This window comes from Orussus abietinus, unplaced genomic scaffold (assembly GCF_000612105.2).
Source record: "Orussus abietinus isolate OABI.00-Male unplaced genomic scaffold, Oabi_2.0 scaffold9, whole genome shotgun sequence".
Classification (NCBI taxonomy): domain Eukaryota; kingdom Metazoa; phylum Arthropoda; class Insecta; order Hymenoptera; family Orussidae; genus Orussus; species Orussus abietinus.
Window position 1 is genome coordinate 1,536,038 of NW_019396004.1, and position 24,495 is coordinate 1,560,532.

The window sequence follows — 24,495 nt, forward strand, 5'->3', positions numbered from 1 at the left end:
CACCGACGATTTGCATACGGCACAGTCGCCATTGTACGATAACCGATTACACCTGATAGTGGGGCCGCAACTATAGAGGTCGCTTCCGCCTACGGAGTAACATTCTCCGACATTAATCAGGGAATGCGTGCGCCAGTGACGTAAGGATCGCTAACGAGGACAAAGACCTCGTACTCTTTTGCGGTCCGATTTCTTCGGTTTTCGGTGGAAGGCCTGCGAGCAATTACCCGAAGAGACCCACGTCTCGAAAATGGGATCCCGGGTCACCCCGAAATTAGGGCTCCCTCATTTACATTTCGAATTACAGGGCTCGGTCACTGTTCCCCTTTCGCACAAAGGGGATTTCCACTCTAGGGAAACGCTCCCAAAAGTGGGATTCCCTTCTTTGAGTTAGGTCTTGGAAGGGATCCAGTCAACGTGGCTCGCGCGACTGCATATAAAGCGGTATCACCGTAACGTTTATCAGCTTTTTTGGCGGAAAGCGAGCCCCGCACGAGTACGTAAACATTATCTCGCACTGCATTCGCTTATTTATAGCGATGGCCGAGCGTTAATCTTCGATAAGGCGAATCCATTTCTCGCGAACTTTGCACTCGGTCTTAAAGAAAAGAAATTCCCCCTGTGCAGAGTGCGCTCGGATCCCCCCTCGGTCGTAGACCAGTCGGTAGACTTTAAAACAAAGCGATTCTCCATAGACAAACATTGCTGCGCAGTAACCCTATCCCTGGGCGTTTCCACCGACGCTTCGCGCTATAGCTTCTGCCGCTTGATAAAGCGACTTTTATACTCGTTATCTGCCACTCCAGGTTTTCCATTTCCTGAGTTTTCCAATACACTCCGATAGCCGAGACCCCTCTCATAAACAGAAGAACTATTAACTTTCCGGTAAAATGTTCAAACTGCCTGGAATCATGTTTAAACTTCCCGGTAAATTCAAACTAGATTTCAGAAGGGTTCCGCGGAAAGTCGCGCGTGGCGCCATCTCTGGACGCGGCGAGGAACCTCGTAGCGACGGTCGTAGGTAGCGCGGGATCTCCTCTCACGCGTTATGGCCCGTTACGGTCGCCAGGTGGAGCGCGCGGCGGCCATGATGCCGCCCCGACAAAGATGGCGACGGCAAGTGACACGGCGTCCGTCCACTAGTGTTCGCTTTTTGATTTGATGCCGTTATACCAGAGTTTGAGTTGGTCGTATCTTCCAGACAGCCCGGAGGCGAGTTCCCAAGGGATTGGGCTTACCCCGGGAGCTAGGGAGACCCCAGGAGGCGCTGGCTAGGATTGCCAGGCAGAGTCGTAAGCGCGTCGCGAGCGTACTGGACAGACCACGGTGAGTCAGTCGTGTGGCAGGGTAGGGCTGTGCAAAACCGCGTAATGCCCGCGAAATAAGGTTAATGGGGCCGAGTGCCAATTAGGGCCGGCCAATGGACGGCTCGTTTTGCCACCGGTTCGACGCGGATCTCGTCCGACTCGCTCCGGTCTCGGGCGCTTTTATTTCCGCTGAAACCGTTCTGCACTCTCCAGATCGTATCTGTCAGTGCCATAAGGAGGAGGAGATCGGAGAGCCGCTCAGTTGCGATTCACCGGCAGACCTGAACCTGTGGTACAGGGAGACTCGGTCGCCGGCCCGGAGATCCGACCTCGACGACGGTCCGCGAGAGAGTGACGACTCCCCAGTGTTGCCGGATCGCCGAGCCGCCGCACGGGCGGAGGTGGTGCCGTTAGTGGGCGGTCGCGGAATCCGGAACAGCGCGAAAAACGAATTTCCGGTGAGGATCGGTTTCCGGGAGTTGAAACCAGGAAATGCGTTCCTTGCGGAGAAATGAATTAACTCTGAACGCCGGGTTGGTAACCAATTTTAGCGACTCCACGGCGAAGTAGCCTAGGTTGCTACTTTGTAACTGGAAATTGTTTTCATGGTGGTGCCTTTTAAAGTGAATAATAGGAATAGAGAAAATAAGAAGATTAAAGTTGAAAGGCGCGGTTGCCAACGCGACGGAATATTACATGGGATTTATAGGAAGTTAAATTAATGGATCCTTAGATTTTATTAACATGAAATCAAGAATCAGACTCTACGTCCAAGATCAGATATCGAAAACCCTCGATTTTCAACTCTTGCGCGGTTTTAACAAAAATGTCAACATCGGGAACACCTGTAACGACAGAATTTTAAAATCAGTGGGCCTCTACAGGGTTCCAGGGGGATTTGGTATAAAAAATATCGGCATTTCTGAAATCTATAACCCTGAATTAGGAGGGCATCTTTTTTCGTTTTTTAATATCCGTCCATTAACTGCCTCAAATCCTGAGAATTTCATTGCATATCCGTTAATGCAGGAACTAACATAGCTGTAATATAGTAAAGTGTGAAGTTGTGGGTCAGCTCATCGGTAGCTGCTTTGTATATCGATTACTCCGCCGGGTGTGATCGGTTTAATAATTATATTAGGGGGGGGACTGCGAAACACCGCACTCGTCTTGCAGGAAATCTCTTATCTCCTCTATCACGGTACGTAGTCTTGGGATTTTGGAGTCAACCCATCGAGTGCACCAGGAAGTGCCTCTAGAACGATTCCACGTGGCGCGTTGATGGCGGAAACGTAAAGAACAACGGGGTTCCTTTCCACCTTCGGGCAACGGTCCTCGACCAGAACCGAGCATGCATCGTTAACGTTCGCATTAGTCCTCGTCGAGATCATTCTTTGATCCGAAACCGACGAGAGGGGATTGAAAATGAGCAGAAGGAAGGATATTAATTTCGCTGAAGAGGCTTGCCCCCGTTTTCATTAATGGCGGCGGGAACGAGGAAAAGTCGGATAATTAGCTTGGCGAGTTCTCCGTTAAGTTGCTCCCCGTGAGTGGCTGGAAAAAGATGAGCAAATAGAGAGAGAGAGAGATTAAAGTTCGAGGGAGAAAGGGGCCCGGCGATAGAGGATGCGAAAGGATTCGAAATTCGTTTACGAGGGGGCGGATTACCGACCAAGATTGATGCACTTCGGAAAAACCGGGGAGGCTTTTTTAACCTTTGGTGATCGGGTCTCCGACAATGCCGGAAGACCTGCTCGCCTTTACGAGGTCTCTTCTAACGTTCCATTTGTTTTTCCATTTTTAGGAAGGGGCCGCCAGACCAGGGAGCGATAATGCCCACGCAGACGACGGAGAACGACGACATACGTGTGAAAATCGTCTATAATGGGTAATCGATATGCTCGATGCGATCTACCACCGTATTTATATAAGCTTAACGCGTTATGAGTCGAGATGCATCTTATCCACCCGTTACGTCCGGAAGACGAACCTTCCAGTATCTATGGCGAAAGATCTGGGAAGCTTGTATCGCTAATCAGAATTACGACTCCATGTAAATTACAAGGTTCACTCCAGGAGCCCTTTCATAGAGGTGGAGGGGAACGTTGGGTTCCTCTTCCACGTAGGAAAATATTAAAAAGCTGTTGTCGACTCAAACGTATAATATTGTTATACGTACCGAAATATGGAAAGGGATGCTTGAGCGAGATGACAAAATTCACTGGACATTATCCTTCGGCTGATCACACCAATTAATATTAATGGCTCAGGTTGATCGGGGTGAAAGGAACTAAAACGTATCTTCTTCGTAATTAAGAGAATATCATTTCCTTTCTTTTGTTTTAAATCAAACTATTTTGAAAAGGTGTTAGGCGAAGAAGTTCTCACCCCTTCTGGGGGTATTCTTCCCAGCTACCGCGGGGTGCAACTCTTGTAACCCTATGGATGGGATTTCCTGTTCCCAGGGAAGTGCAGATCACGTACATCACTGCCGGGATATCGGTGAACACCCTCAGGGAAGAGATGCGGACGATCTGCGGATTCGGTGCGGCAGGACCCGATCAGTTCACCATGAAGTGGGTGGACGACGAGGGCGACCCCTGTCGGATAGCTTCCCAGCAGGAGCTGGACGAGGCCCTGAGGTTGCACGAGCTGGAGAAGGACACGGAGATAACGATCCACGGTATGTATGGAGAAATAAATGAAAATCCTATGATATAAACGGGGCCGAGTGGGTACCTTCTCCTCCAGGAGTTGGAGGTCCTGGATGAGGCGGTCCGTCCTCGAGGACGGCGGCACGCCTCTATCTTGTTATCTGCCCGTGGGATAATGCCGTTATCGAGGGAATATTTGAAGAGCCGTAGGATTAACGATTATTCTATACCGCCGTATTGATCGCATCCTCCTGCTCCGAGCTCCACCTCTTTTTATGCTCTTCCTGGTCCTTGTACCTGGGAGACCGACTCGCAGGAGCGGCCACACAGTGAAAAGGTCGACAAAAGAGCCGGAAGAACAATGGCTCCTTCATTTTCCTCGGTTCGAGGGAGAGCCGGAGGTCTCGTTTGTCCAGCCAATTTCGCCCGAAGATTAGGACGGGTCTTTAAATAGGACGCGTGACCCTGTCCTCGAAAATCCTGGCACAGGACTATGTGGAACGGTGGCGCGGCACCGCGGTGACATTTCTCCTGGTGCTTCGGTACCATTGGTCCATTCTGGCCGGAAATCGGGCCGCAGTTTTACTCCGGAGACCTGCGCCGTTTTGCCGTCGCCAAGTCGGACCATTGCGACCGCCCCGACGAGCCTCGAGCTGGCGTGCCATTTTTCTTCCCGCCGGAATAATTATTTCCTTCCAGCTGGTCGACGGTCGTTCGTTAAACAACGAACGGGCTGTTGCGTAGATACCCGGAGAGAAATAGGGAATTAAGGCTTAAACAATTGTCATTCACCGATGTCGGTGTTAACGCGTTTTACGGACCTGACGATGCCGACACCGTGGCACGTTCGGGACGATTTTATTTCCACGGCTCCAAGTTATCGCTTCAATTCTCCTGGCTTGATTTTCTGCAATCTGCTATTCCCGCGGGATGAATAAAAGAGACCCTGGTACGGTGGCTCGGCGGAGTTTATCGCCTAGAACGGGGCGGAAACGTTAAGCCCGATGAGGTATGACGTTCCCTTTATGTCCTTGACCAAGAATCGGGAAGAAGCGTCGTTCGAGCGAGTTTTTACGGATGATACAAGGGGACCGGCGCAAGAAAAAACTCCCCTGGACTGTCGTAAAGAAGGAATGCCCCGTGACGTCTTTGGCGGACCCTTAGGGGAGGACACGTCTATATCCGCTGAATGCAAATGCCCAAGTCATCACGGACTACTTACAGAAGACAGCTACCAACGAGACCAAACCCAAACACCTAGGAACTTACCGAGGATTCAATTTTAAAACCCACCATTAAGTCCATGTACAAATATCTCCCGACATCCGATACGAGGTGCGTCCATTTGCAATTTCTCCCCAAGCTGCCAAAGAATCCCAAGACCCGCGAGCCGGGTTTTCCGTCGAATGAACATCGCCTAAAAATCGATAGTTCCCGCAGTAGTGACGGAATGATTGGATTTTGAGGTTTAAATCAAGGCGGAACCTAATGTAACAAGAGGATACCCCCAGGCCGGTGATTTTCCACGTGGGTGGATCTGCTCTTCGAGCTCACCACCTCCGAATCAAAGTACCTCGTCTATCGCGTCCACTTGCAATTCCTCGGCTAGCGGGGAAGGGATCGCAACCGCGTCTTCCTGGCGAAGGAGCATTAGCTAACAATCGATATTTTCCGCAAAAAATCGAGCAAACGGGGAGACTACATTCGAGTTCGGCTTAGCCGGTCGTTTTCTATGTGGGAGCCGCACCCACACTGGGTAGCCCCACCTACCGGCACGTTCCACAGGGCGGCCGTGTGACGGGTCTTCAGGTATTGCGGCGCAACGGACATGCGCGTGCGGAGCGAGCCGCGCAGCGCGCGCCGGGCGGCGCCAGTAACGTTTCCGCTGCAGTCGATATCCATCTCGGCCCCGTAAGCCAGTTTCGTGAGAGTCCAGGTCGCAGATTGATAAGAGACCCAGGAAGCGGCGAGCGGCTGGCCTCAGGAGGCAGCAGGTCCCACCAGGCTCGGGCTCCTGGTCGATCCTCGGCCCCTGGTGCGAATAAGTGGGAGCTGAGAGGTCGTTCGAGCGGTCGGCTGGGTCCGAGGTTCTTGGCCGGGGTCGACTGGGACCACCTGGGAACATGGCGTGGGGATACTGGAGTGCGACGTCCGTCAGCGACAGGGGCAGGTCCCCCAGGAGAGAGAAGGACAAGCACAGCCAGCTGTATCAGCAGCAGCAGCAGCAGCAACAGTACTCCCAGCAGTACCCGCAGTCGCAGCAGTCTCAACAGCAGCAGCAGGTATGCGAAGGCCTGCAGACCAGCTCCGGGACGCAGCAGGTGCAGCAGCAGGCTGAGCCGGGGAGCGGCGCAGCAGCGGGCAGTTCCGCCGAGGAAACACCCTTCTGCGGAATGATGATCAAGGGCGGCTCGTTCTACTCGTACTCGGCTGCGACAGCAGCGGTGGCCGCTGCCTCCGCTGCAGTCGTCGCGCGGTCCAGGGCCTCGGGTGCTGGGCCTGAGGGGCCCCAGGTGGGCCTCATTCCCAGGGATCACGTTCAGCCTAGACCCTCCCAGGCTCTGGGGCCCAACTATCCGCCTTCCCCGGGCAGCGAGTCCGCCGACTACGAGCAGCCGCACGTTCCCCAGAACAGCTACCAAATTAGACCTGAGAGCCCTGGGACCGAGGTCCTCCCGCCCATCGCTGCGTCCAGGATCATCCCCAGGCGGGACGACCTAGAGGAAGAGTGCTCCGAGGTCGAGCTGGATGACAACCTACCCTCCGAGATCATCTATCCTGATAGCGCCTATCTGGGACAGCCTGGCACCAGCGGGTGCTTGCTCCATGGGATGTACTACCCAGGGATGGAGTACCCTCACTCGGTGTCTTCCCTCAGGGTCGAGGAACACTCTACCGGGCCGCCGTCCACTTCTCAATTCTGGTTCAACGATATCACCTGGGGTAGGTGGATCGCCTCCTTGGGTGGAGGGAAGGAAGCAGGAGCGATGTCGTAGACCTCGGGGTGAATGTCGGGACGGAAATCGGTGCCGAATAGGATAAGGACTGTGTGAGGTTTTGATGAATGATTGTGGAGGAGAGACTAATTGTTAAGTGCGTATCTTGCGACAGGTAGGTCGCAGGTCGGGGCACCTCGGGCAGGTGGGTCAGGGGTTAGGAATTAATTAGGGGGATTTAGAAGGGAGTAGCGAACAGTGTCTTGATTAAGTGTCGATTGGGCGATATCGATGGGTGCAGACTTTTGTTGGGATGGGCTTTAATGATGATGGGGTTAATGATTCTACGGTGTTTAACGGGAAGAGGCTTCTGTGCAAGGGTCATTCTGGGAGGAGTCCTTCATGGGGCGGCCTTGGAAAAGAATGGGGCTTCGATCCGGAGCTGTGAGAAGGTCCTGCGTATAATGATCCACGAGGGTGGGACCCTTTGATGACTGTCCGTTATGTCAGTACCCCTTGAATACTTCGATTCTTGTTCAACGATATCACGCGGGATAGGTGGATGTCCTTGTTAAGACGTTCTTAAAAGAGGGCGGTGATCGATCTGCTGCCGTATATAAAGCGAGGAACGAGGAGTTTGATTACAAAGGGCGTCGTTTTCACGGATAACCATCGATTACGTCGAGGAAAACCGACTGGCGGCCTACTTCGGCGTTGCATAATCCCCGGGAAATTCTGTTTATTAATTAAAATCGAAGGAAAGGGCCGGCGTCGATGCAGGATGCTCGCGGATGTACATTGGACGTTCCCTCTGCCGGGACAATGCACGCTGGTGATGAAATGCGAAACATCCTCCAGGAGGATGTTCGCATCGTTGGCTGTCCTACATTCAATTGTAATCAAATGTCGGCCATAGTTAATGGAGCTGGTCGCACATCACCGCACGGGAATAACAGCTTCCGAATGGTAAAATCGAGGGGCCCGAAAGGGTCCATCGGGCTTGGGTCGGCCGCCATCTTGGTCTTCGCGTCCAAGATGGCGGCCGCACCTCGAGCCTCTATATCTCCTGAATCGTCCGAAGATGAATTAATAATCCCGACAACGGTGTTCGATGTTGCACTTTCCACCGATCCGGCGGGTTTTACTCCTCCCTTTATTGTCACTTCCGGCAGAGGACCTTCTGGAGAGATTTAATTTATTGCGATACGCCCTTAAGTGCCGCTCATCTCCTGCGTTGAAGTCTCTCTTTAGGTGTAATTAATGTCACCAACCGAACGAGCTCCTCTCCGTCGAATATCTTCGAGTGCTTCGTCGCCGGGGAGAACTTTAAGACACAATTAATTCTCGCCTTCGGCATCAATTAGTTCTCATAATCCTGCGGTGAAACAATTTCCCTGGTCAAACGCAAAGAGAGGACTTGCGCCCTCCTTTTGGAGTTATCCTCGGGTTATGTCTGATAACGGTTCACGTGGACATTTTTCCACCTTTTATCGGCCTTTGCCTGTGTCGCGGGATTTTCTTAATGTTAATGGGTTCGCGATGGCGAGAGAATTTCGGTAAATGTATCCTCGTTAGTTGGTTGGTGCGACTCGAGCTGAATTTAGACGCAGGGGCTGCGTTAGCGATGTTAATTGTTTCTAGACTTAGGTGCCAAGCCATTATTAGTTAATCTCCTCCACGGGTCAATGGGATGCCACATATGGAACTCGTTACAACTTTGATTATACCTCGCGAACACATCTCGCCGCATTACCCAGTCATTAACGGGGGGACCTAATTCGTTGGCACCTTCAGGAAGGTCTGATTATCAGAGCTACAACTACTCTGATGGTCCTCGCGAAACTTGTCCGAGATTTATAATTAATTAAAGTCCCTTACGACATAACGAAGTCTCGATATGGAATATTGTGTACGATATTTCAGAGCATTGTATATTCGAAAAAGCTTGGCCTGCACTATATCTCGAATATTTTCCAGCGCGATGTTTGTGATTTGTCTGCCCTTTGAACTGTTTAGAAGCCGCGGCTTTGATGGCCTTATTCCAACAAAGCCGCGGCCTCTTGTCATCCTCGGATATCCGGCCGAAGTATATTCGTGTCGTCGGCATAAATGTTTTTCCTGGCCTATTATCCCGAGCTTATTATGCCGCATCAGCGCGATTCGCGTGCCGCAAGTACGGAACACTTTGTCGTAAGGGGCCTTGGGTGAACTTTCATGAATATTCGCCGGATGATCGATCTTCCTCGTGAAAGAAATCCCGGCCGCCGATGGGAGACAACAAAGGAGCCGAAGTTAAAATCCTAGAGGCGTGATTGTCAGCTCGTTGAAATTGTCAACCCCTTTAGACACGGACGAGGTCCTAGCTGATCGCGCCCCTCTTAAGGCGATGCGAAAGTGGAGTCGCAGTTATCGCTTTTCAAACTTCCCCCCAAATTGGGTATACCGAATCGCTTAAAACCCTACCACGTGAACACGGAGACTGTAAGGAAGGTCCTGACCCTGAGGAAATTTCAAATTTGAACTAGTTTGTTTTTTTTAATTTTTTTTGAAGGGATTTTATGGGCCTCAAGACCTTCCCTAGGGTCTTGGTATTCACGTTGTAAGATTTAAATCTGAAAATATTACAGGCTCTACAGAATGGAACGTACTTTCATTGTGCCAAATACATGTCCACGATGAGTGCTCTTATTAAATGTATTTGGCGCGAAACTCTGCCGAGTTGTCCTGATAGCATTCGGTACACCCGGTCCGGGGAAAAGTTTTGCGATTGGCCCCTCGGATGGCATTTTCACGTCCCCATAAATTCTGGTCCCTGTGGGCATGGGAAAATTCTGCAACTCCTCTGTACCCTCGAGATTAGAGCACATTATACTTCGTTTTCGTTTGCCGAGCGATATCTTTGTTTTAACTTGGGCTTCGAGGGGTTGTACCCGCCGAATGGGAGTCGGAGTGGAAAAGATCTTCGGCAAACTTTCGGTATTAAGCCAAGTTCATCGATCGCGTTATCGGTATGGACATACGATAGTCGGGCTACTTCGTTTCGGGAGGATCGAAAATCGGATAACGAGCCTTCCCCTCCGCTTCTGGCTCGCTATCTATGGAACGAGCTGTAACTAGAGATACGGAGATATGCGATTATCGACGGTATATTCCTCGGGAGGTCGCCGACATTTCCTCTATCGATCAGTTTCTATTCCTCGGTTTGTTCCGCCATTGGCATCTACTTCGCGGTTCCTTCGCGTTACGCCGATCGAGGGAACTTTATTTTCATTGGTTTCTTGCTTAACGAGTTTCCGAAGCATTCGGTCCAGTGGTCCCAAGATTTCAGTCTCACAGATGACGATGACAGTCACTAGTGAGACTCTTCTTAGGTACTTTAACTTTATCGGGCTCCGGTTCAAGATTCTGTTGAAAAGTGCGTACTATCATCGTAACTCCTTAAATATTTCCCGGGTTGATTTAAGTGCCCTTTAAATGTTGAAACGTAGTTGAAGAAAAGTGGAAACCCTTATCGTAACTCCTCGATTCTCTCACGAGTTAATTTAACTTCCCATGTTAGGTTGAAATATGGTGCGCCCGAAATTCCAGTCTCGTCGGTGAAGTCGTTCTTAGGTACTATGACTTTATCGGGATATCATTGAAGTTATGTACATATAGAGATGCGTCTTATCACAACTGCTCGGTTAGCGAGCGGGTTAATTCAAGCCTCGCCGTAAAGTTAACAGTCGGTTGATTAAGTTTAAGTAACGCATCCACGTGGCGACCGTGGTCAATACAGGGCATCGATAGGCATCGGCATAGCGGGAAGGCGAGAGCTGATTAAATTTAATATATTCCCCGTTTTAATATTAATGGGGCCTGTCGTTGGAAATCATTCCCCGGAGGCGTCCAGGGGTGGCGATCGAACCTCGCGGGGTTAATTCGCGACCGATAGGACTTGGACGTGTTCTCTAAAGGAAGTCTTCGATTGGCACGACCTCCTCCTCCTCTGAGAGGGGAAGAGAGGGCGAAAGATTGATTGGACCACCGGAAAAATGGCGGTTACCGATGAAAGCGCGAGGCGATTTCGCGCAGGAGTTCCCCGAGGGAAGTTGGCGCTCCTTTTTCTCCGTCTCGTAGCCTTTTCCCCCATTTTCCCGAGCGAGCCGGCCGGACGAAATTCGCCGTGACAAAAGTGCGCCCTCTGAAAACTTCGTAAATCTCTTTTTCTCCCTCCCGCGAATGGGCGAGAGAGGCCCCGAGCCTTCGGAATCCTCCAGGATCCCGATGCTTTACGGCGGGATTCCTGCCGACTCCTAGAATTCAGAGGTCCTGCCTCCTGTCGAACCGTCGGCTGCGCTCTTTTCCTCGAAAATCCTTCGAGGAAATTTTGACCAAACCAGGAGTCGGGATTTTCTTCATTTTTCAACGCGCGCTTTTTAGGGTTTTTCCTTTATTCGTTCTCGGCGAATTTCTTTCGTTTCCAGCGACTTCTTGTATTTTGAGGTCCTGCTCCTGTAGAAGCATTGACATTACTATTTTCCCACAAAACAAGGAAACGCATTTTTTTTTTTTTATAATTCCGTAACGACTCCACTCGAGGGTGTGTGTGTGTGTTTCTGGGGCTTGCATCGCGAGCGGCGGAATTACAACCTCGTGTCATGAAGTGCCCGGAGGGTGTACAAACGCCGGTCCGAGTTGGAAAAACTTGAAGAAGGCGCAGCACCGAGCCGCTCGCACTTATGTACTTTAGCCCCATTTATACAGCTGCCCATCAAGGTCCGCCCGACAATGGGCACATTGTTCCTCGCGAAAGATTCGGCCCAAGGTAACGCGGAGTTCATCCCTCATTCCCCGGAATTATTTCCGGGAGAAATGGCGGCCGGGTCCGCAGTTACCGTGCAAGGTGTTGCACGCAGACAAGACACGTATATGCGTACCTATATAGGTATATACGTGTGTATACCTTGCATGCGGATATTTCAACCCGGTCCTCCTCCTTGCATACGGAGGTGTATACCTATGTTAGGATGCGCATGACTGCCGCACTTTGGGTATTCCCGAGAGTAGCGGTGAGAGCTCCTTAAAAACGTTGTTCCGGGGTCTTTGAAACTTTACGGCCGGTCATTGGGAGTCGCGTCGGGGAAATAACGCTTAACCGGGACATTAGAATGTCTTTATCGTTCTACGGTGGTAAAAACGGGGTCATCTCGTTGTCTTTCTGTTTCAGTCTTCCCGAACGTGCCCGCGGCTCCTGGGATGCCCTGTCAGGGCGAAGACAGTGAGTATTCCCTCGATGAGGATTTAGTTCTTGACACCTCGGCACGTAATGGCGTGACCTGGAAGAGGTTGAAGAAGTTCACCGTTAAAAAGTTCCATGTAAAATTATACAAGAAGTAGACGGTACCGAGACTACCCGCCACGAATTGTAGAAATGTATATCCAGAACGTTGAAATAACACGCAGTTTATAAAGGAAATACCACTTGTACAGTGTTCTGTGTGTGTATATATATATATGCTTTTTTTTTCTCTCTCCGTTTTCGGAGGGCTTATCATTTCTGACTTTTCGTTTCCACGATTCCGCAGCGAGGGTTCCGCGCCCGATACTCCTGGCGGTAGTTTCTTTTACTATTATTTATTGTCTAATTTTACATGCTTCTTTTTACGGTGCACGCCCCTGCCTTCCTCCGAAGGGAACGCAATTTTCCGACCGAACACCGCGAGGCGGAGGAAAGCGACCTCCAACGATGCGGATTAAGGCGACACGAAAGTGGCATCCGAGATAGCAATCGTTTACGAAACTTTTCCCTAAACTGGGTGGGCCGAATTATCCGAAACCTTAACACGTGATTATGGAGGCTCTAAGGAAGAGCGCGCTGCCCGTGAGATTTGATTTTTCGAAAAAAAAAAAATGTCCGAGATAAATACAAAATTTTCTTCGAAAAATTCAATTCCATCGCATTCTTCCTTAGAGCCTCCAAAATCACGTGTTAACGTTTCGGATAATCCGGTGCACCCACTTTGGAGAAATTTTTCATAAGTATGTAGACCTTTTGGTACGTGTACACTGGGAGACATCAATGCCCTCCCATCCTGCGCAGGCGATGCCGTATCTGCAGGGGAGGCACTCATGTCCGCCATTGTACATATATCACACTTTCATATCACCTTAAGGATTTTAACGGAGAAACTTATTCCGCCGTGCTCTTAGGCCGTCCTTTCGGCAGGCTGAAAAGCGAGAAAATGCAGCCGCGGGTTTTTTCACACAACGCGCCGCCATTGGCACGTTTACCTCGCTCTCGTGTGTATCGGGTTTAAGCCAGCTCGCTAGCACGCCTCGGCGTTTAGCGCCGTGTTTACAAACTTACCTTGACACGTTTCAATGGCTCGGTGATGTCACGGCGCGAGCGAAGTTGGCAGCTGTGTGCGTCGAAGAATGGACCAACGTGGGACGGTCTCGCTCCTCCTGCAGATCTTCGCATGCAGCGGTACTCGGTTCAGTAAAGGAGCCTCGCTTGTTATCGATAAGCGAAGCTCCTTATGCATTTTTTTTTTTCCGCCGGTCGTTGCGTTCCTCAAGATGGCCTAGACGGCGTCTCGATGTGTAAATCCGGGCCCTCCTATTCCCGATTTCATACGGATCTTTTCTCGCATCCTAATGGATTCGCATGAACAAAATGTCGCGATGTCGCGTCATTGGTCAACGTTTCAAAGTCGTGTACGAAAGTGTCAATCTCGCACGCGAAAGTTGATGGTATGAAATCGAGAATCGGGTCCCAGGTTAAGGTGATGGTATGAAAGGGTCATTATATACATCAAGGCGTGAAAATGTTCATAAAACTTTCCTCCAAACTGGGTGCGCTGAAATCATCTGAAACTCCAACTCGCGATTATGGAGGCCCTAACGAAGAACGCGACGCTCGTGAAATTTCATTTTTCGAAGAAAAAAAAATTGTGTTTTCTTGGTTATTGTCCGAGAGAAATACATTTTTTTTTTCTCGAAAAATGAAATTTCACGGAGGTTTTGGATGATTCGGTGGACCCAATTTGGAGAAAAGTTTTATTAATATTTTCACATGTATGTACAGTTTCATATCACCTTAATGGATCGCAGTCGATTCGTCGAAGAGTCTCTTGGAGAGGATTGCTTCCCGATTTTTTTTCTTCTAGTTAGCCGACGTTATTTGACGTTATTCATTATTCCCTATTATTTGCCATTACTTGCCATTACGCGATCGCGAATGCACGAGTTAACGAACGCGCCTCTAGACGCGACAGAGTGAGGCCTCGGTTATTATGAAACCACGAGGCTACGGAGTAACCGGTGTGCAAATAGTAGTTACCAAGCTCGTAGCTAGTTATCTCGATCCATATTCAGAAGGCCGGACCTTGCCATGGATAATAATCCGGAAAAGTAAATCGGGATGAAAAGCAACGCGGCTCGCTGAGAGACCTCTTCGGGTTCCGGTCTCTCGACCTCGACGGCGATCCCTTTGATAAAGCGGTAGAATCTCCCGATAACAGTTTTCATTCCGGGGATACGTTTTTCTCGCGGCCACCCCTTGTCCCTGTTTCCTTATTTATTCGCCTTTCGTTTATTTTTAGGGAGCATCTACCGACGAGGAGCGCGCAGATGGAGGAAACTCTACCGAGTTAATGGTCACATATTCCAGGCGAAACGTTTCAATCGAGTAAGTGAACCAAGGAATTTGGAGAGAGTACAGGGGACACTCTGGAATTAAATACGTCAAAAGAAATGTCGGATCGAGTAAATAAAATTCCTATAAATGAATGGGAATTTTTTTTTCTCAAGGAAATAATTGTTCCTTGCGGTTATATGTGATTTGGGCGGCGATATGTATTTGTTTTGGTCGATTAATCTTTTTACTCAGGGTGGTCTTTCGATGTCCGGTGGATACTTTGTACGGATGGGTACGGATACGGCACGGATAGAGTACGGATGTGTCTGAATCTACTTTGAATATGAAAATCTCTCTTGTTCGCAGAGGGCATTTTGTGCGTACTGCCAGGACAGAATTTGGGGACTAGGACGGCAGGGATTCAAGTGCATCCAGTGCAAGTTGCTGGTGCACAAAAAGTGCCACAAGGTGGTAAGAAAGCCCTGCCTGAGCCTGCAGCAACAGCAACAGCTACAGCAGCTGCAGTCGACGGACTCTCAGTCCGACAGAAATGGCGACCAGCAGCAGCCGGATTCGCCGCAGAGTTGTCAAGCCGCACACCTCGACGACGAAACCGCGGATTCGGCAGCCCTCGACGACCCATCGCGAAATCGTTAGTATCCGGAATTCAGGGGAACCTCTCTTATCGAGGAAATTCGATAATAGCCCGTTTACCTATCGCCTTAACGCAACGGCTGTAATGCCTATATTAATGAATTAAATTAATTAATACAGGTAAACTATCGAGGAAAAAATTTGGTTGGATTTCTCGAGGGGTATTGCGAGTTGTAAATCGTGGATAGGAATTTTGTTACGTCCTGCATGGTTGTGAAAGTGTAAGATGAGTAACATGAAAGGTGTTTTTCAGGTACGGGGAGCGAAGAGGGCGAGGAATTGGCACTGGATGCCGTTACGGGAGGCGATGGTGGCAACGAGATGCAGAGGCAGTACTCATTGAGCGACTTCGAGCTGATCCGAGTAATCGGCCGCGGGTCTTATGCCAAGGTCTTGATGGTGGAGCTGAAGCGCACGAAGAGGATCTACGCGATGAAGGTGATCAAGAAGGCCTTGGTCACGGACGACGAGGACATCGACTGGGTGCAGACGGAGAAGCACGTTTTCGAGACCGCCTCGAACCACCCGTTCCTCGTCGGTCTGCACTCGTGCTTCCAAACGCCGTCGCGACTCTTCTTCGTCATCGAGTTCGTCCGCGGCGGCGACCTTATGTTCCATATGCAGAGGCAACGTCGTCTTCCCGAAGAGCACGCCCGGTTTTACGCCGCCGAGATCAGCCTGGCGCTCAATTTCTTGCACGAAAAAGGTTACTCTCGCTTATCTAAGGAGATTCCCTATATCTCTTCTATATTCCCAATGGCATCTCAATGATTCCGCGGTGAATTAAATCCTAGGTATCATATACCGCGACCTGAAGCTGGACAACGTACTGCTGGACCACGAGGGCCACGTCAAGCTGACGGACTACGGAATGTGCAAGGAAGGGGTCAGAGAGGGCGACACCACCGCCACGTTCTGCGGCACGCCGAACTATATAGCACCTGAGATATTGAGAGGAGAGGACTATGGATTCTCCGTCGATTGGTGGGCTCTGGGTGTGTTGCTCTATGAGATGCTGGCCGGCCGCAGCCCCTTCGACATTACCGGGGCGTCCGAGAATCCCGACCAAAATACCGAGGACTACCTCTTCCAAGTGATCCTGCAGAAGACCATCCGCATTCCCCGCACCCTCTCCGTTAAGGCCGGGTCGGTCCTCAAGGGCTTCCTCTGCAAGGACCCTGCGGAGAGGCTGGGCTGCGGACGCGGACCTTCCGCCTTCCTGGACATCGTCGATCATCCCTTCTTCAAGGCCATCGACTGGGAAATGGTGAGCAGTCCGTGGAGTAGAGAATTAGTGGTTCCTTGAAAGTATGGTCCACCCTTGCAAGGGACAGGTCTCTGGTGCGGTTCTTAAAACGAATGATTGGTACCTTTCCATTGTCCCCCTGGAAGAGTCACCCGTGAATCACCCTGAGAGAGTCATCTGCAATTGATGTTGCAGCTGGAGCAAAAGCAGGTCACGCCGCCTTATAAGCCACACTTGGATTCCGATCGCGATTTGGCAAACTTCCCGCCAGAGTTCACGGACGAGCCCGTTCATCTCACACCCGACGATCCGTAAGTTATGGCCTTTGCTTACCAAACGGTCCTCGGTCTGCCCACCCCCCGGTGCATTCCGTGTATCCATTATTTCACCCATATTTATATCAACCGCCGACGTGAATTATTGGACCCGACGCGCTTGACGAAATCCGCGGAAATTCTCTCTGGAATCGGCACACGGACTGGGTCGGTCCTTCCGCCAACCGGAAGACATTTTCATGAACGATTGCCTGTCGGATGTTTTGGTTGTTTCTTTATCTAAGACGTGGGGTTTTCCTTTTATCTCTCCAGGAGGGTCATCGAGAAGATAGACCAGAGCGAATTCGAGGGCTTCGAATACGTGAACCCGTTGTTGATGTCCTTGGAGGACTGCGTGTGACAAGAGCCAGATGGGCCAGCCGAGCACCGGTTCCTGGAGCAGTGCCAGTTCCTGGATCAACATCATCAGCGGCAGCCGTACACCGTGTACAATCTGCAGAACGAGTTCGCCTTGTTGGGCCTCGAGCCCTTCCGCTGCATAAGCTCTAACGATTGCCGACGTAACAACATCTATCTTTTTAGTTACTCCCAGGGAAACGAGAACGACAATAATTACAACGAGTGTCGAGTGCCGCCTCCGTTCCCGTTTCGCTACGAGACCCCGAATCGATCCCTAAGCATCACAGACGTCACCTATGACGGAAGCAACCCCGGCGAGAACAACAACGCGATCGTCAGATACGACGAGAACGACTACGACGACGTGGAGGAAGACGACGAAGAGGAGAGCCCCAGGAAAGGCATCCTGAAGCAGATGTTCTGCCTGCCTCTGCATTGAGCTGGGCAAAGGACATGTTCCTCATCTCGGTGGGGCTCGAGTACAGGGTGTCGCACGTCGATTGCATCTTAACGCGCTTTGTTACAATCCGAGATCACATTCCAGAGTCAGTGGGAAAAGTCGATGAAGGGTGGAGTTACATTGGATTCGGTTCAGGGATGATCAGCGATTTTCTGTCCCACTTTGGAGAACCCTGGGTACAGTCGCTAACCGAATGTGGTTGATCTTCGAAAATCCCGTCAGGATTCTCTGCTACTCAGGGGCACCCACTCGCATATTACTTCAGGGGGATGAGTTGAGTTCCGTTCCGGAGGTATTAGGTTCCATTCCTGCGTATGTTGATTAGGATTTTAATTTTCTTGCGACCACTTACAGTATTGTAAAGGCTGCGTGACGAATTCGGTATTAAGGGGGTCGATCGCGGGGGTGGGTCTGAAGCTCGGTAGGATATCGTCTGAAACCTGCACCGCTGCAGTCCAGGGCTCCTTTGAGACCCTGTGGAATCGGAGAAACGTATGAAAGTAAAACGTAGATATTTCCACGGTTATCCTTGCGATATCCTGTACAACGCGGCCGTAGTTGTCCTGACTTTAGTTTCGGAAAAGACGGTTTAATTTGAGAATGGAGTCTTCGGTAACGTGTGGACCATTCTGCTATCCGATCAGTCGTTTCCGGAAATCTCGATGATTTGTTGTCGCCCATCATTTTTCAGTTATAGATAGGTCCTTGGTTTCGGCAGGCCCGAGGGTTCTGCTGATTGGCATCAGCTGATTCCTAACTGGCTGTAACGTTCACAGGCAGACGAGACTCGAGATCAAGGTGACTAGGTACCTGACTGCACCGATTAATTTTTGCATCGCTTATTAACTCATTCCATCATTATCCGACTAATCAAGGATGGTCACCGAGGTCGTATCAAAGTGTTCCCAATTACACCCGGGAACATTTCATACCAAAAGATCATAATTTATACGATTTCCGATCCTTTGGTAGTGACCATCCTCCGCTAGTAGCGCTTCTTGCGGTCACTCCGAGAATCAATCGCTGATCGCGAGGGTCGATTTTAGTCGTACGTATGAGTGTTGTCATTAGATCATGTATGAATGGTGGAGCAGCTTGGGACGAAGTTCAGACTTCGCCGACAGGACTGCGTTGCGTTTTCCGAGCGTTGAGTTAGCGATTGTCGAATTACTTCCTCCATGACTTTGGGCTACCCACTTAGAGGCAGGCATGATTTTTCAAAGGCGACTTTCGTTCGATTTTCTTGGTTCTTTCTTTTTTTTTTAATCTTCTACCCTCCGTAAGTTTCCTAGTTTCGAATACCTGGCAGCTTCGACGACTCCGTCGTTTCTGATCTGATGTTAGCTGACGACCAGGACGCCTCCCAACTAAACGACCCGCTAATAATTTGTAGCTTTTTCAGGAAACGTCCGCGGTGCGAGCCGCGTTGACGTACGTATAAATATATAAATATTACACATATTATATAGAGAGAGAGAGAGAGAGAGGAAAAGGGGAGCGTGTATATAGGGTCGAACTCGAAAGTCGTGCGTGTCCGATGAGCCGACTGTAGCTATACTGTAATATAACGACATAATTAATATTATATATATAGAGTATAATGACATGTGCATTATCGTTAAGATTCGCTCTACTCGTGTTAAGTATGGTGGCGTGAACTCGGCCGAAATTTCGGGGGTGCGGAATTTCCCGAGAAGTCTTACGTTTATGAGAATGCCGTAGTATTAATTTTGTGCGTATCGTTGCGTTGGAACGATTTATTTAACGACTCGTCTCCTTGGAATCGGGATTTCACGCCACTGGGGTGTCTCATTGTCGGCAACACTTTCGCACCGGTCGAACCAGAGCGCGACGGATCTAAGCCTTCTGTACTTATTAATTAGTCGTAACTAACTCTCTCGCATTTGCCAAACATTATTGGCAGTACTACCAAAGGCTCTGATACGCCTATCAGGCATGTCCAAAATGTTGAGGCCCTAACTCTGTCGCGACACATGCTACTCTTACCAAGTCACCCACGTGGTCGGTCGACTTAGGCGTTACCTTTTTACCCGACCGACCTCTCAAGATATGTCTTATATTATTTCCTCTTAAGGCGATGCGAAAGTAGCGTCGAAGAGTTCTCGTTCTCGTAGCTTTTCTCCAAACTAGGTGTACCGAAACGATTTAAACCTTACAACATAAATATAGAGAGTCTAAGGAAGGTCCCGACACCCATGAAACTTCAATTTTTCTTTAAATTTGTTTATGGATATTAAAAAAAAAAAAAAAATCTCTTCACAATTGAAATTTTATGCGCGTCAGGACCTTCCTTAGTGCTTCCACTGGTGAAATTCCGGACGATTCGGGTTAATTGAGTTTGCAGAAAAGTGTTATAAACGATTCAGACGATTCAGGTGCCGCTTTCAGACCGCCTTAATCCCCAATGAGCACTTTTCCTTTACTTTGCCGAGGAATCGCGCGGACCCGAAACCGCAGAAGACTTCTTCCTTTTATTGCGCCATATCGGCCTTCGCCGATACTCGATCGCGATTCGCTAATTCCTAAGAGTTTTATATGCGCTGATATACCTTTTTTTAGTAAACGAGCTGGGCGGGCCATGCCGAATGTAGTCTTTTGATTTGTCTCCTTCGTCTCGCGAGTCCTCGTAAGGACGATGGAGGATCACTACTCGACTTCGCCGACATTCATTCGTCGGTCTCGAGCTTTTCGGCGCTAAGCTTCGAGGATTAAAGATTAGGGATCCTCGAAGCTTACGACTTATACACTCAGGCAGCTTCCGGATGGGCTCACAATGCTTTAGCTCATGGCAAGGATTCGTTTCGAGAAGACCGACGATCGGTGGATGCGGATATCGAACGGTGACGTCAATCGCGGGATCTAGAACCGAGCCAATCGCGTCTCATTGTTACGCATATGAAATATTAAAAGGATATATATATATATATGTGTATATGATATACACCATAAACGCTTATATACATACATATAATTTAGGATACGTCGCGCGATCCTGATACGAGATCTATTATGATATATATATATTATACTAATGGCCTGACGACTTACGATTAACGTTTACGTATTTGGAATTGTATCGAAGAGTTACTAAGCACGTAGCCGTTGATAGTATTTTTATAAAGTCTAACTTATGTTTTAACCAGGATTGTCGATCGTAGAGGGTCCTGTATACCGAGGAGGGAGTCAGTAAAAACGGCAGAAAAAATTCGAGCTCGCCCAGAAGAACGGCCGATACTTGAAGACCCTCTTCAAGGGGTCCTTCGAATTCGAGACTTCTCAATTTTTTTTTAGCCACGACCGTACGACTCGGAGTGCCTCATTTGTTAAAACGATTAGACCGCTTTGTTAATCATCTGTCCCAAGTTACCAGAGGGTACTGAAACTAAGCGTATTGAAAATGAAATTCGAGTTCTATGTCTCGGCCCTGCCGAGGGACTGTTGCGTCGTTCCGTTTAATTCTTAGTGGATATATTTATATATAGCGTTAAATTGTTGTATGTATATCGGATGGTGTGTGTCGTATCGATGGAGGGATCTAGGGAGCTAAGTAAGACCAGTATTAGGACCCTTAAGAGCAGTATTAAATTAACTTTGGCGTAATCGACTAAATGTAAAGGAGCATTAACAGTATTCTACTCGATCGGAGAGCTGATTCGAAAGGGGAAGGCGATATTAATTAATCGGGCATCTCCTCAGACTGCTGGCTAACGGTCTAACGTGACGATTTCGCCTTGAAAACTTGGAGGAAACAATTGGAATTTATCTTGGAGGAGCGACGAGTCTCCTGGATCCGATCTTCTGGGCGCGCTCGGATAAGCTAAGAAAGTTCGCACTCGATAAGTCGATCGCCGCGCCTCTAGCCGTTAATTAAAAAAACCTGGAATTTGTCAATAGACGGGATAATGTCCTGGTATTGTCCTCGGACATTGCTCGAGGGGTTTCACGTCTTTTCTATATCTCCCGTTTCTTCGTTTAGTTCTTATTCGCGATCACTCCGAGCAATGTCCGAAGGGCCTGCCCGGTGTCCCTGCAAGAGACTTTGTAAGATTTATTTTCCATTGCGTATGCTAAATCCGATAGGTTTATCGCTATCCGCAGCTGGTAGGTGTTCTTTAGTGCGCCGCAGATTTGATACTAGATTTACATATTATCGTGTTAAGTAGGAGAGGTCATGCAGGACCTCGCGAGGAATCGTCACGGACGAAGATGGCTCCTCATTTAACACGGACGAGCATGTACGGAATTTGACGGAGGTGTGGTCGGACTTTTGACGGTGATAGCAGGACGAGAGTCTAAAGTTTATTTTGCATCTCTCATATACAGATATATATATATATATACACACGGTCCTTAATAAACAAATGTTCCGTTTATTTTCACGCTGCACGATGCCAGCCCAGTGTTTGATTCTGTTCCAAGATGGAGGAAGTGCTGCCCTATGGGGTTGTTGCACCAGGGGAGGCATTGTCCTTTTCGGTTTTGGTCCAGGAATGAGATCCCAATTGTTGCAACGACTCCATCTCCTTGATCAGATCCCGGGTTTGATCCCCTTTAGATAAGGGCGGCGGCGACAAGTATTTGTTCCTCAGCGAGCGGTTAAGGGAGAGACTACCGAAACAAATGAAATAATAGTTAGGTACAATCTGTAAATAATTGCGTACTTAAGGAGGATCGGAACGAGTTAAGGCGATGTTGAGCGGCTGTTCAGGGTCAGCTGATCGAGCGGTATTCTCACGTCGCCTTTTTGGGGCGAAGCTTCGGACTTGGACCGATATGGGGGAGGCCTTTGCACCCTTTTTAAGGGGTGACTCCGTCGATCGAAGTTCCTCACTCGTTCGGTTCACCCCCAAGCGATATTTGTCCTAGACTAAGTATATTTTAAATGATAAGGAACCGTCGTAGGGATGCTGAACGAAGGATCATTCGGACTCGTCCCATCGACTGCGTGTCGTACCCTGGCACTGATATGTATAATTTGCATACGAGATTGATAAAAAAAAAAAAAAACAGCTGCACTATCGTTGAAGCGAATTGAAACTGGCTACACACGCTATTGTTCGACCGATGTATCAGAGTAAAGAAATGACAGTGAAGTACATCGGTCTAAGGATGGCGAAGTGATGATCAAATCGTTTCATGGAATTTGTGACTTCTCGTATACATAGGGTATATATCGGGGTATCCTGGCCGTATCTGTAAATAATTAACGGTGATTAACAGCCGAGATTCTAAATAAGACTCTTCGTAGAAGTTCCGCCAGGGGCGAGTTGTCGTCCCTTGTCGGAATTTCGGAAGAGGGTTGCCACCCCGAGTGGCGGATTTTACTCGCGAGGCCTGATATTTCGTAACGCGACTTTTAATACCCACCGTTAAAAGTTAACCGAGGCCCTAGTCTGGCCAGACGTTGGCCTGGTCGATTTTAACAATCCACACTAACCAAAGCCGGGGAGATTGCCCATTTTTAACGATCCCTTATCACTTTGCGTACCCTCTAAGGATATCTGCATTAACGTAATTTTAACGCGAATTATGGAAACGCCGTTGACGCGGTTCCGGCAGCCATCTTGAGGCTCCGGTGAAGCCAGGTCGACCGAATTGAATATTAATAAGCGAGGAAGACACATTTTAACAGATCTCACTGATCTAGCATCTGAAATTTCGAGGAAAAACACGAAAAATGTTGCCGAATACCCGTTGGGAGTTTCTGACCCCGAAATTCAAGATGGCCGACCTGGTTTCGCGGGACCGACGAAGCGAGGGAAGCAATATAACGGTGGATTCGGTTCCTAGCTCTCGCAAAATGAACAATTCCGATGTTCACTGTGACGGATGGCTCACCGGGGAGGGGCGACAAATTCCGGATATCAATTCCGAAACTTTCCGCGCGTTTTATCGGCGGATTCTTAACGACACCCACGGGGATCGAGCGTCCTTGCCGTCGATCGCGAGGCTTCCCTCCCAACGTTTCGTTGGCCTTTATCGGTTGAAACATTTCATTCAAGTTGCGGAAAATTACAGTCGCAGTTGGCCATTTCGACTCCAACGGTCTTCCACTTTACGCTACATATTGCTCGCATGATTTCGAGGAACGGGCGGAAAAGTGCGTTACGGTCGACGTCGGATAGGGACGGATTTCTTTTTCCACTTCTTCGTATCGATTGGAGAACATTCGAGAGATCTTTGGCCCATTCGTTGTCCCGAGGGCGGAGGCGGGACCGGCGTAGGTTTAGTTTTACGAAGTTCGATAGTAACTATTGCTGTAAGAATTGTAAACTCGTTCCTTCGACGAAGGCCCTCGGCATTGTTTCTTCGTTGTCAGGACGATGAGCTCCGGTTTGGTGGCTCATCGGCTCGTTTTGCGACGAACGATAACGCCTAATCGCTAGGACACTTTGCGACCATTTACCGTTTCATCTGTTGCGGCCCCATAAGTTTGACAAAAGTGCACGCCCATGTACGCTGTATCGTTTATTACGTCGCCAGTGGACTAAGCACGCCATAGCGCTATTATGATTCCCCGAAAATGGGAGATGTGCACACTTCGATTGACATGCCTTAAACGTTACGGTTAACGGTCAATTAACAGCCGTAGTAATAGTTAATTAACAACTCGCAGTCTCGGTTAAGGAGGAACATGCTATGTATCATGTGTGAACTTCTCTTGTCTCTATAAAAACATAAAGTCTCTCCTCTGCCCCCGCGTTGTGTTTATTAAGAGAAATGGTGTTCCTTCATTAGGTAAACGTTGAGGAAAAAGAAAACGCTTTTCCTTCACCGGTACGCGGGGTTTCGTAGGACGGCCATCTTGGATTTCAAATATGGCGCCGAATGGAATGGACGAGGCTGCCGCATCGAATGTCACACAGAGGGCGGCGTGATGTATCTAGGAGGAGAAATAAATCAAAATTAAGCTTGAAACTGA

The 24,495-nt window shown here is 49.2% G+C and overlaps 2 protein-coding genes across 5 annotated transcripts; both read left to right on the forward strand.

Annotated features, from left to right (window-relative positions):
• The first annotated feature begins 1,108 nt into the window (after positions 1–1,108).
• On the forward strand, positions 1,109–17,209 carry LOC105700956 (atypical protein kinase C). Of its 4 annotated transcripts, XM_012427294.2 has the most exons (11): positions 1,109–1,326; positions 1,521–1,765; positions 3,112–3,195; positions 3,773–3,990; positions 12,107–12,157; positions 14,484–14,569; positions 14,885–15,170; positions 15,426–15,878; positions 15,967–16,439; positions 16,614–16,729; positions 17,006–17,093. In XM_012427294.2, the coding sequence occupies exons 3-11, from the start codon at positions 3,140–3,142 to the stop codon at positions 17,091–17,093; spliced, it is 1,827 nt and encodes a 608-aa protein (XP_012282717.1). In that variant the 5' UTR covers positions 1,109–1,326; positions 1,521–1,765; positions 3,112–3,139. The 4 variants fall into 4 exon arrangements, with proteins under 4 accessions (XP_012282717.1, XP_012282716.1, XP_012282718.1 ...); XM_012427293.2 differs by lacking the exon at positions 1,521–1,765; XM_012427295.2 differs by lacking the exons at positions 1,109–1,326; positions 1,521–1,765 and having other exon boundaries at positions 3,146–3,195; positions 3,778–3,990.
• LOC111674344 lies at positions 17,094–24,267 on the forward strand (the record flags this gene model as incomplete). Its single annotated transcript, XM_023434336.1, has 1 exon — positions 17,094–24,267. A coding segment is annotated over one exon (438 nt), but the record flags the coding sequence as incomplete, so codon positions are not given.
• Between the last annotated feature and the right edge of the window lie 228 nt (positions 24,268–24,495).

Bases quoted from the DNA above. Each gene is read 5' to 3' on its own strand.
- LOC105700956 (XM_012427292.2), top strand. From the start codon at position 6,085: ATGGCGTGGGGATACTGGAGTGCGACGTCCGTCAGCGACAGGGGCAGG. The intron at 12,158-14,483 runs GTGAGTATTCCC...GTTTATTTTTAG, and splicing joins GCCCTGTCAGGGCGAAGACA to GGAGCATCTACCGACGAGGA. The intron at 16,440-16,613 runs GTGAGCAGTCCG...TTGATGTTGCAG, and splicing joins AGGCCATCGACTGGGAAATG to CTGGAGCAAAAGCAGGTCAC.